Source organism: Typopeltis vanoorti, chromosome 5 (assembly GCF_054136105.1).
Source record: "Typopeltis vanoorti isolate ZY-2024b chromosome 5, IOZ_Tvanoo_1.0, whole genome shotgun sequence".
In the NCBI taxonomy this organism is placed as follows: domain Eukaryota; kingdom Metazoa; phylum Arthropoda; class Arachnida; order Uropygi; family Thelyphonidae; genus Typopeltis; species Typopeltis vanoorti.
The window spans coordinates 100280261-100293726 of NC_143553.1; the positions used below are offsets into that span (position 1 = coordinate 100280261).

General features: G+C 37.6%; 1 protein-coding gene across 1 annotated transcript in view; it reads right to left on the reverse strand.

Moving 5' to 3' along the window:
* The window catches only part of LOC150106689 (gem-associated protein 5-like), a 560402-nt gene that overhangs the window by 404473 nt on the left and 142463 nt on the right, over positions 1-13466 (reverse strand). The window contains exon 7 of the mRNA XM_090392643.1: positions 12134-12237. Coding sequence (XP_090248769.1) covers positions 12134-12237 — 104 coding nt within the window. The remainder of the gene's footprint in view (positions 1-12133; positions 12238-13466) is intronic.

The following is a 13466-nucleotide window of genomic DNA, read 5'->3' on the forward strand; positions in this document are numbered from 1 at the left end:
GTTAGATAGGGCTAAATGGCCTCGCCTACTCCCGTATACGGGAATAAAAAAAAAGGCGTTAGCTGATTTTTTTTTTTTTTTTTGATTTTTTTCATAGACTGAAAACCCAATTCCAGATCAAACATAGAATGTTTCAAGCCACTTCAGACTTCCAATAAATGAGGCTGATTTTCACAACCAATTACAAAATGCATTTCCTACATAAAGAGAATCAGAAACATCATGCCCGTATCAAGATCTGAAACAGCAGCAGCCTGTTTATTGGAGAGCAGTGATTTCTGGCGTAGTTAAACTTACTACTCAGCCAACCAAGCTAACTACATAGATAAGAGAGATCAATTAACTGGACACTATCTGGGGAAAAAAAAAAAAAATATTCCTATAATCAGTGACTAGACTCTAACATATAATGGACATTCTTCTGGAAGCAAACCATTATGGAAACAAAAGCATTATGTTAGGTCAACAAAGCCACTGACTTGTGAATGATAACTGAAAATATTATCCACTGTTCTTATTATTTTTTATTTTAAAGTTTCCCAAATCTGGGTAACTTTACCAGTAATTGCATTTCTTAGTGTTTTAAAATGGTTGCGCACGCACACACACACACCTATTTCAGATTGTAACTAGTATTATATATGCCTGACTTTCTCATAACTGCACACTAATCATTCTACATGTGACTACACTGTTGTTGAATTTCCAATTCTGATCAATGGTAATGTTTAATACATTCCTATAGTGCTATGTTTCACATGTGTTGTGCATCTGGTAGTAGCTTCCTGTAGCATATTCCTTCTGATTTGGACACAGGCACATTTTTACATGTATCAAAAAAATTAAAAAAATATAGATATATTTATATATATATTACCCAGATTTGGGAAACCTGGAAACCTTGCTAGCCTGGCTGGCTGAGTGGTTAGCGTATTTGCTCTCCAGCCAAACAGATGTGGGTTTGAATCCCGCTGTGGGCATGGATGTTTGTGATTATGAAAATAGCAGTGGTGGTAATAGGTGGTAGAGGGCATTGGCATCATTGGAGACAGAGTTGTAGAGTAGGTGCCCTCCCTTGATGAGTCCTTGGACTCCCTGGAGGTGTCATGAAATAATAATAATATATATGCACGATACAAAAATTAAAATTTTTTTTTCATGGAATTTTCTCTAGGTTTCTCTAGAAATCACATGTTCCCAACAGATGGCAAACCGGAAATACAAGATTTATTGTGTACCAAACAATACAATTTGTATAGTACTTGGCATGAATGCATTAAGAAACAAACAAAAATGTTTGTATAATTAATTACAATTAATTAAATATCATTCCACTGTGTACACATATTTTATGTTTCTATTAGGAATTCACAGTTATCTCTACATCAAAGAATTTCACATCCAAATTTTCTAATCTCTCCTAAAGTATGCCTGCAAAAATTAAAAAAAATAAAATAAAATAAAAATAGTAGGAAAATTTGTTGGTGATTCTCATTAAATTTTTTTAATCCTAATCTATTCTAACCATACAGAATTTAATCTGACCAGAGCCTCTTGATTATGTAATGTAATAACCATAAAATTTCTAAACCTTTGAGCATTTCTTGTTGCATATATCATCGACTCCAGTTGCCTTTCCACAATATAGGTTCCTGATAACTATCTATCTCAACTGATGCTTATTATCTCCAGATTGCATTTCTCTTGAATATTCTGCATTCTGTTCTGCCACTGAGCATCCCATTTAAAAATCTTAAATTATTTCAGACATTTATCACGTTTATATCTGCAATTTATATGTCACCTTCATCATCTGTGATAAAGAGATGATAATAGAGAGGGGGGGAAGGAAGTACTTTCTTACATCTTTCTTTTAAGCCACCTGCTGACCCACTTGCTAGGTACGTCAGATATGATTTATTTTCCTGGATTGTCTCTAATTCTTGAATCAACTATGAAGTTATGATTTTCCTATCTCTGCCAAAGCTTGAAATGCACAAATACCACTTTGCACGAATCTCTTTCTCTCTTTTCAGATAATGCTGCTGATGCCAAGATGTGGTTTTTGTTTTCAACCTCATTCATTTTTTCTTGTATAACATTTGTATATTTAAGTATACAGTTTACCTCTGAAAGCTGCTTAACTATGATTCTTTTTAAAACTTTTTTACATGTTTTTATTTTTTGACTGACCATAGTTGAGGAAACAATGACAGATTAACTGAGATTTGTATTCAAATACACAAGGTCTAATAACGTCCTCACGGTAAAAAGTAAATTATAACAAACAAGAAATTGTATCTGTTTTAATCCTTTACCTAAGCATAAGCAAACAAAGTTTTCGAATGAAGTATCTTCGCAACTGGTATACTTATATACAAGGCTGTTGATGTCAGATGGATTTTGATTGTTGATTTGATTTGGTTTGCGATTGCCTTTAGGTGGGAGCTGACTTTCATTTCCAGGTGAGAGACCACTGCCCTGCTTATAGAAAGCCTGAAATAAAAAAGTTCCATGTTTTGTCTCTAGAGCAGGGTTTTTGAACCCTGCTCTAGAGTGCTCTAGAACCCTGCCCATGGTATGAATGTCATGTATATTTATGAATAAACCTTTCATGGGTGGGAGGCACATAAAAAAAAAAAGTAAAAAAAAAAAAATTCCTCTCCAAATTTGATATACAGATTCTTAAAGCATTCTTAAAGCATATAAAGATTTTGTTTCTCTTATTCTCCTTAATGAGGAAGGGATAAAACAAAACTTTTGCTAAAATTGTATCTAAACAAAAAGAGATAGGTCAACCAAATTTGTTGCACTACTAGCGAAGAGCAAAATTAACCAAATTTGGTGTACAGCTTCCACATTGGTTGACCCTATTTCAAACCTGGGGGACATAAAGTAAACACTTACAGATTTTATTTAAATTGAAAGCACTAGCACTATTTTTTTTTTTTTTAATTTAATGTGATCCAGGAAATGCTGTAGACTTACAGTACATTAGTATTGTGAGTGGTTTAAGGATTTTTTTTTTATTTTAATTAATTTTATATATATTTTTTGTATTTTTATTTACTTTTTTACATTCATTTCTGTGATAAGTAAACTATATGCAGCTCTATTTGTTATTACTCTTGAAATTTCACTAAATAAGAAATTTTATAGAGTATTCCTGATTAGAAGGTTAAAGAGAATAGTGTAACAGGAAGGGTAGTTAAGCATGTTGCCTAGGTATGACTGTGGTGAAATGAGGCAGAGAGCAAGGATTATAAATGATATGCTGGCTGAAATGTGTGAGGAGACAGGAGTACAGTTTGTTAATGTGTGGAATGAGTTTGAGGGACGAAGTGGGCTATATGGGAGTGATGGACTGCATTTGAGTGGTTATGGTGTGAGTTGCTTGGAGAGTAGAGAAGTGAAGAGAGAGAATGAATCCGATCGAGTGAAAAGTGATGTGGAAGAGCAGGAGAGTAAGACAGGAGAGACTGAAGAGGTGGTTATGAATGGGGAAGTGAGTGGTATGAATATAGAAAATGAGAGAATGAGTGTGCAAGAGGAGCAGGGAAAAGGGGAGACTCAGGGTGGACAGGGGCACACAGCATGAGAAAGGTGGATGCTCCAAGAGGAGGTGAGTATGTGTAGGCAGGAAAGAAATGGGATGACCAGGGATCAAGAGGAAACAGTTGGAATTGAAAAAGCAGAAAGGGAAATGGCTCCAGTTGAGTATGGAGAGATCACATCGAGTGAGTGGTATCAGTGGAACTAGCTGTAGATCCAGAAATGAGCTGTTGTGTTTATATACAAATGCTAGAAGTATAAGAAACAAGGCAGATGAAATGGTTGCACTAATTGCGTCTGTTCACCCAAAAATTGTCGGAATAAGTGAGACATGGTTGGAAGAGGATGACATCCTGACAGGAATAGAGATGGAAGGGTATGATGTGTTTCGTGAGGACAGAAGGGGTAAAAAGGGAGGGAGAGTGCTATTGATGATAGAGAAAGAGTTATGTCCATATAAAGTAGAGATGCAAGAGGGAAATAGTGCCAGTGGTTTTGAGGCAGTATGGTGTGAGATAGAGGTTAATGGAATCAAATACTTGGTGGGATATTGTTATAGACCAGGTAATGTGGATGGTGGTGATAATGAAATGTACAATCAAATTAGCCAAGTAAATAAGAAAAGGGTAATCATTATGGGTGATTTAAATTATGGCAATATAGGCTGGAATGATGCGATAGCAACTGGAAGTAAAGAAAATGAGTTTCTTGAGGGATAATTACCTCGGACAGTATGTAACAGAGGGCACGAGCATTGAGGGTCTTGGATTTCGTCATCTCATCAGAGGATGTAATTATAAATGAGGTGTCAAATCATCCACCAATTGGTGAGAGTGACCATAAGGTGATTACCTGGGTGGTTGCCAGCAGTGTGAGGACCTCTGTGAGAAAAGAGTATATGTGAAACTACAAGGGGGATGATTATGAAGAGCTCAGGAGACGGCTTGCAGGTGTAGCGTGGAATGAGGAGTTAGCTGGAAAAGAGATCAATGCAGCTTGGGGGATTTTCAAAAACTTTTCGTAGATGCAATGTCTAAATGTATTCCAAGGGTGAGAAGGTTAAATAAGGTAAGTGTGAGATGGATGAATAAAGAGATTAAGCATGCGATACAGAGAAAAAGGGCATTGTGGAGGCAGCATAAGAGAAGTGGAAATAACCAATTCCATGAGGTCTACAAAGACCAAGCAAGGAGGGTGACTTGGTTGGTGAGGGTAGCTAAAGAGAGGTATGAACAGCAGTTGGCTAATGAAGTGGTTGCACTAATTGTGTCTGTTCACCCAAAAATTGTTGGAATAAGTGAGACATGGTTGGAAGAGGATGACATCCTGACAGGAATAGAGATGGAAGGGTATGATGTGTTTCGTGAGGACAGAAGGGGTAAAAAAGAATCCTAAGGAATTCTTTCGATATGTAGCCAGCAAAAGAAAGAATAATTATGGAAGGATGACACTGATTGGAGAAAATGGTATAAAGACAGCTGTTGCAGAAGGTGTGGTGGAGCTTAATGAACAGTTCATAAAGATCTTTCAATCTTGTGAATGTAACTTCATGGAGAGATTGAGAGCAGTTGATGATGGGGAGGAGAGACTGACTTTAAGTGAGCAAGAGGTGTATGGGGAGTTGAGTAAACTAAATGTTAATAAGGCTGTGGGATTTGATAATATATCACCACGTATTCTGAAAGAATGGGCCAGGGAGTTGACACCTGCCTTGATATATTTTTTTAATATGAGTCTTGCACTCGGTCAAGTCCCTAAGGAGTGAAAGGAGGGCAAGATTGTGCCACTTCATAAAGGAGGTGATTGAACTCAAGCATAGAACTATAGGCCTATCTCTGTGTCAGGTGTTGTGGTTAAGTTGTTGGAGAAGCTTGTGAGAACTAGGATCCATAGTTGGGTTGATAACAATGGTATTATCTTTGATGGACAGCATGGATTTGGTAAAGGAAGGTCATGTTTTAGTAATCTACTTACCTATTACAATAAAGTGACTGCTTCCTTGGACAGAGGAAAAGGATACATAGTAATATACTTGGATTTTGCAAAGGCTTTTGATAGAGTACCTCATGATAGGTTGACAGTCAAACTAGAGCAGATGGGGTTGGATATTAGATTGGTGCATTGGATTGGAGACTGGCTATCTGATAGGTATCAACAAGTTGTGTATGGGGGAGCGATATCCAGGAAAAGGAAAGTCACTAGTGGAGTGCCTCAGGGGTCTGTTTTAGGTCCATTACTGTTTAACTTGTATATTAATGATATAGGTGAAGAATCGAAAGGAGATATTCAGTTGTTTGCAGATGATGCAAAGTTGGGACGAACCATGAAGTGTAATGAAGATGTTGTGGCCTTACAGGAAGACTTGAATAGATTGAGTGATTGGGCACAGAAATGGGGATGTGAATTCAATGTTGCAAAATGTAAGGTTTTAAAATTTGGAAAACAAAGATGGGATGCACAATTTATGCTTGGTGAAAATATATTGTTATAAGTAGAGGAAATAAGAGATCTGGGGATGGATAAGGATCTAAAATTTAGGCGACGCACCGCCAAAATTGTGAAGACAACACAAAGGCTTCTGGGAATGATGCGGAGGACACTGACATGTAGAAGTAGGGAGATTCTCGTTCTGTTGTATGAGGCTTTGATTAGGCCACACATGGACTATTATGCCCAGATTTGGTCACCGGGTTTTCAGACGGATGGAGAGATGTTGGAAAGGGTCCAAAGGAGACTGACTAAGGTTGTTTCTGATCTCTGGAATGTCGAATATGAGGAAAGATTGAGAAGATGTAAATTGCAGAGTCTGGTGGACAGAAGGAAGAGGGGGGATATGATAGAGACTTACAAGTTGGTAAGAGGTTGTTATAGGATCAATGCTGGAGAAGTTTTACAAAGAATAGTGGGAGATCAGGGGAGAACCAGAGGTCATCCCTGAAAACTGTATAAAGAGGGTGTGAGTAGGGGAGTGAGAAGCAGGTTTTTTCGTGCAGAGTTGTGAATGATTGGAATGCCTTGCCTGCAAAGAGTTTGAATGTGTTTAAAACACGGTATGATGAGCTGTGTGTGTGATAAAAGGACCTCCCAGATGAGTCTTTAACTCCATGAGGTCTTGGGGTGGTAGTAATAATAATAATAATAATAAGTTGATAAAAGTTATTATCAACTTATCTCTAAAATATAGCCACTCAGGGCTCCTTTAATATCAATTGTGGAAAACAGCGCTTCACATAGTGCAAGTTGTTTTAGCACAAAGGTTTTATTTTATTTTTTTTATTTATTTTTATTTTTTGTAGTGCCAGTTTCTTTAGTACAAATGATTCTTTGCACATTCCACAAAGATGGATAATGAATCTTTCAAGTTTTGTGGATAAAATTTTGGAGACTTCTGTTTTTCATGGATCTCCTTTTTCACCAGACTTCAATTGTTCTTCATAAAACTTCATTCAATAGTTCTTAAAATATCTGAGTTTTAAATTATTAAACTCATTTTTTTCACCAGTATCAAGAAATGATTCTCTGAACTGTTTCTTAAAATTCTGCAGAAGCACATTTTTTTTTTAATGTCTAATTCTAATAAAAAATTCTTGTAGAAAGGCTTACACACTGGTTATACATGATAACTAAATTAATGATCCACAACTTAAGGTATTGACAGCGTACACTAGAAATATAAATTAAATCAACTTTAATATATACTTTCCGATATTTTAGAAACGTCATGTTGTCACCTTCATGGGAACTTAAGATAAAGACATGTGCATGCAAGTACTATAACAGCAAATGAGAAACGAAGCGAGGAAGCTACCGTTTTCCTAAAGTCCTGATGGTGCCCCCCCCCCCCCCCTGGTGGGATGTATTAGGTGTTCTTGGCCTTTGGGCTGAAGTTCTTCTGATATATGTTTCCCAAATTTGGGGCAGTCTCATGCATCCAAATTTCTTAAGGTTTGGCATGATGTTCCTAAGGGATGAGGCTGATTCCATGAATAGTCTTTCATATTTGAACTTGCTGCAGTGTATTACTGTGGCTTTCTTCCACCTTATTCTGTGGCGAGTATAGCATGGTCTGCAAGCCCAGAGTGGCTGTACTGGTGAAATCGGATGTAGTCCTTGTGTTCTGAGATTCTGATATTTGCTGTCCTGCCTGTTTGGCCAAAGTAGGACAATTGGAGAATGAGCTTTCAAATACGCTAAATCACGAACTTTGGTCAATTCTACATGACGTCTCGTGCACTGTGGCAAACAAAGAATTTGAACGAATACAGAGTCGACATATCAACAAGTTTGATAAATTAAAGAACTCGACATCCAAACCAAAACTACAAACCAACACTGTAGTTAACCTTTCTTCAGTCATCTTGAAGCCTGAAGCACTCAACACTCTGTCACGTTATCACAACTTTGCCATTGCTCCTAGGAAATTACCGGCTGAGGAATTAATGATCCAGATTGAAGGTGGCATTCACCACCTTCCAAACCACATCGCCAACGATATTAGATTGGATGTAGCCTGTGTTATCACAAAAGCAAAACCACCAAAAACCAACATATCCATTAGTGAATACAAGTTTCTACAGGAATTGAAGAAAAACAAAGAAATAGTTATTACCAAAGTGGATAAGGGGAACGCCACTGTGGTACTCAATCATAATGACTACACGGGTAAGCTTAAGGCTTTACTATTAGATCGAGCTACTAATCTCCCCCATTCAATACAATCCCACCAACTCACAAATTAGAAAACTCCATAGGCTCCTTAAGAAGGTCACTTCTTGGCCTGTGGAAATTACTAACAGACTAAAACCATATAACTCTAGAACCCCCCCCCCCTCGTATATATGGGCTCCCAGTGCCATTACGTCCCATAGTGAATGGCATTGATTCCCCCACTTACAAACTAGCTAAATATTTAGCCAAAGCACTCTCACACTATACTGGCAACACACCATCACACACAAAAAAACTCAGCCCACTTCAAAGCCAGTATAGAAAACCTTACACTCCAACATAATGACATAATGGTCAGTTTTGACGTCTCCTCCTTATTCACAAATGTCCCCCTCAAAGAAACCTTAGAGCTAATCCAAGCTAAATTTCCTCTCGATATCTCAGCCCTATTTCAGTTCACAATGAACTCAGGTTATTTCGTTTGGCAGGAAAAATTCTACAAACAGATAGAGGGGACAGCCATGGGTTCACCACTTTCTCCACCCTTGGCCAACTTCTTTATGGAGATTTTTGAAGAGAAAGCCTTAAACTCTGCCCCACAAAAACCTACCATATGGCTTCGCTACGTTGATGATGTGTTCGCTATTTGGCCACATGGCACGGATACCCTCCTCTCCTTCTTAACACACTTAAACAACCAACACCCTAGAATCAAGTTCACCCTGGAAAAAGAGAAAAACAATAGCCTCCCCTTCCTAGACACACTAGTCACCTGCCAACCTGATGAAACCTTGGCTTTCTCAGTTTATAGAAAACCCACCCATACAGGCAGATACATTCACCAACAATCCCACCACTCCCTTCATAATAATACGAAGTTATTAAGACGCTATTCAACTGGGCAAAACTAATCTGTTCAAATGACCAAGCCCTAACTACTGAACTAAATCACATCCTTAACACTTTCTCAGCCAATGGCTACGCCCCCCCCCAAAAATACTAAAACCAGTTATCCACAACCCACCCTCCCCCTCACAAAAAAAAAAGATTATTCTAAACTCATCACCATTCCCTGCATCCGAGGCACCTCAGAAAAAAATCAACAAAATCCTAAAAAAACATGACTTGACCTCTTGTTACAGACCATATAGAAAATTGGCATCCCTTATCTGCTTCATTAAAGACCAACCACTTCCCCTACACCTACTTGGTGTATGCCAGGTCCCTTGCAGCTGTAAATTGTCCTACTGTGGCCAAACAGGCAGGACAGCAAATATCAGAATCTCAGAACACAAGGACTACATCCGATTTCACCAGTACAGCCACTCTGGGCTTGCAGACCAAGCTCTGGATACTCATCACAGAATAAGGTGAAAGAAAGCCATAGTAATACACTGCAGCAAGTTCAAATATGTAAGACTATTCATGGAATCAGCCTCATGCCTTAGGAACATGCCAAACCTTAACAAATTTGGATGCATGAGACTGCCCCAAATTTGGGAAACATATATCAGAAGAACTTCAGCCCAAAGGCCAAGAACATCTAATACAGCCTGCCAGGGGGCACCATCAGGACTTTAGGAAAACGATAGCTTCCTCGCTTCGTTTGCTGTTATGTAGTACTTGCATGCACATGTCTTTATCTTAAGTTCCCATGAAGACGGCAACGTGACATTGCTGAAATATTGGAAAGTATATATTAAAGTTGATTTAATTTATATTTCTAATGTACGCTGCAATACCTTAAGTACTTAGTTATCTAATAAAAAAATAATAATAATATTAATGCACTTCATAATACTTTGATTTCAGTAAATTATAAAGCCTACAACTGTGTTAAGAATAATTAATTTCCCAATGTTTCAACCTTGATATTAAGGTTGTCTAGAGTATACACACATATACAGAATCTTACTATAAATACTGTTACAACTTCCACCACCTCCCTGCACTGTCACAGAATTGTGCAAGTCCAGTTTCGTTAGTGGTGCTGTGCACAGCCAACATTCACATGTTTATCAGTAGAGAGAAACAGCTGTCTAGCTGTACTGGTTAACATGCAGTGGGGGAGATTATGAGAATCGTGTAGCTGTAATTACACATCACAAGGTTTGAATGCAGTCACCTGTTATTTCCAACATGCTAAAAACACTTGGGATCAGTAGGATCTTTCTGTATCAGACTATTGACATTTATAAAAAACAGAAGACATATGTGACCACCAAAGAACAGGACGACCATGCTGAGTTAAGATGCAACAGCTTGTGAGGGCTGTGAAGACACACCTCTGCCATAATCCTGTGAGAACACAGAAAGTGATATCACGAAAGATGAACACTTAGCAGAGAATGATATCATGTGTATTAACAGGTGACCTGAGGACGAGAACCTATCATTGTTCTATTGGACACTTCATAACATCACAAGTTATTTGGCAGAGGGTGTGATAAAATGAAAGGCCCTTCTCCGGCAGTACACAAACAACAGACACAGAGATATCTTCTTCACAGATGAGAAGATTTTCATTGAAGAGTCATTTAACCACCAAAATGATTATGTATATGCCTCAGATGGTTGCACAGCACATGTCACAGTACCTAAGATTCAGAGAGGTCATCACTCTGCATCAGTGATGTGGGAATATCTAAATTGCATTTCTGTGAGAAAGGGATCAAAACTTCCCCAAAGTGTATCAAGCCACTGTGCTGGAACCCGTGGTATGGTCCCTGAACAATACCTTGTTTCATGGTAGGTAGTAGACCTTCCAACAGAACTCAACCTCTGCAACAGTGTTTGGAAGCGAATGTGCCTGACCACATATCAGCATCTGATTGGCCACCTGGAACTTCTAATCTGAATCCGATGAACTTCAAATTGTGTTCAGAGCTTGAGAGAGTAGCCTGCAAGAAACAACACCTTAGCATCACCAGCTTGAAGGTGGATTTGGAGCAAGCAGTGGCAGCATTTCCATTGGATGTTGTGCATGCAGTCAATATATGGACTTAAAGACTTTGGTGTGCATGAAGGCAAAAGGGGACATTTCAAACAGTGAGTGCTGCTATGTGCATGTGATACATGTGGTTTATATGTATTGAAAGCTGTAATTGATTTACTGATATATTAAAGGTTTATGAACAGTTCAATTTGTAACAGCATTTATGGCAGGACTACCTATATATATATTATATTTAAAATTAAAATATAAATCTATATATATATATAGATAGATAGATAGATAGATAGATCTATCTATCTATATATAATATATATAATTTACTGAAATGAATGCTGATCACCTTGTAAACATTAAAGGAAAGCACCTCATAATAAGTCTCAAAACCTGCATTTGACACTTCTGTCTCAGAGACACACAGATCTTAAAACGACCTATCACATTATAGTTAAACCATCCAGCTAACTGGAGAATGATATTTATAGAAGCAGTGAATATGCATTAAAGCTGATACAAAATGAATAAAAATAAGGTGAAAAAATGGTCAACACTTCCTGAAGGAAAAAAGTTATAATAGAAAAATGATTGTAACAAATATCAACATTGTTTTGGATAATACTTATGGGATGTGTCTGTACCTTCTCTAGGAGAATTAGAAATTAGTGGTGTCTTCAACACAAACATAATGAAAATCGTTGAACAAAGTCTACATTTGTAGCAAACATATCTTTGTCTTTCATGATCAAAAAAGTGAAACTGAAAATAACCTGTGGAAGATATAACTTCACTCTTCAATTTCTTGAAATATCTGTATGAAATTTTGGGAACTAACTAAAAAATAGTTGATTCCCAAGAATGCACTGCATTCAAAAGTGGCGGTTTTAACTTCTTAATTTGAAACACGGTTATTAATGAGAAAATTAAAGTCATAATGTTATTATGAAAAAACAAAAGACTTACAGCTGTTACTTTTCCTTTAATATTCTGCCACAAAGAAACAACAGAAGTAGTAGATACATTCCATATACGTATAGTCATGTCACCCACTCCAATTGCAAGTCTACCTAAAAACATCACAAATAATAATAACAATACTAATTTCAAAATATATAACACAATTCATAAATAAATTCAAATGAAAAAATAACAGAAATATAATTTTTTAAATACAGTAATACCTTGCATATCAGGGTTAATAAGTGGCAAAAAAGTTCTGTACTATGCAAAACTCTGTAAAACATCATTATTACTCACTAGAAATATTAATTCAGGGCAATCCTCATACAAGTCTCTTTTGCCACCAAACAGCTTTCACCCACCAGTTCAGTAAATAACAGATATCATCCTCACAGGATGATTTCTGTAATTTACCTTTCATCTCTCATTCCATGCCAAATTCTCCACCACCATCCAAGCCTTCGTTCTCATATGCCAATGCTATAAAAAAATAAATTAAAAAAAACCTATTTTTACCACAAATAGCTCAAGACCAAAACTCCAACTGCCCACTCTGCCTACAATACAGCAGCAACCATTGTAGAAGAATCATTACCAAGTCCAAGTCAGATTTTGAAAGGGCCAAATGCTGCAAACTTGCCTACTGCCCAAATGGCAGTCGCTCCTTCTGGTTCCTTGCCATGGCTATTGGGTACATCTGCCCACCCAGGTTTCCACAACTCTCACATCTGAATGGTACTGTAGTTACCTCTCCCAAAGACAAGGCCAACTTACTGGCATCAGTCTTCTTTTCACATTCCTGCACTGATGACCCAGGCAAAGCTCCCTCCACACTACCAAGAATAGCTCCCTTCATGTCGCCCATAGTTTTCCTACAAAAAGAAAACCGAAGAATCCTCAAATAACCTGAACACAAACAAGGCATCTCTTGATGGTATCCCACCTATTGTGTTAAAAAAATTGTGCCCCAGAACTAACACCTATCCTATGTTGCCTCTTAAATCCATCCTATCCATTTGGCATCTACCCCTACAACATGGAAACAGGTCTATATCCAGCACATTCCAAAGAAAGGTTATAAAAGTCAACCAATAAACTATCATCCAATTGCTCTCACTTCTGTTCTCTCTAAAATTATGGAGATCATCAACAACCAACTCTTGAACCATGTAAAGTCATACCAACTAATCAGTGACCAGCAGTATGAATTCCACCACTTACAATCTACAGCTGTTCTTTCTGCTTTCACCTCTAGACTCAAGTCACGGAGAAATTTGGAGAAACTCACGTGGTTGTCCTGAATAATTCAAAGGCATTTTGATCGAGTTTGGCACAG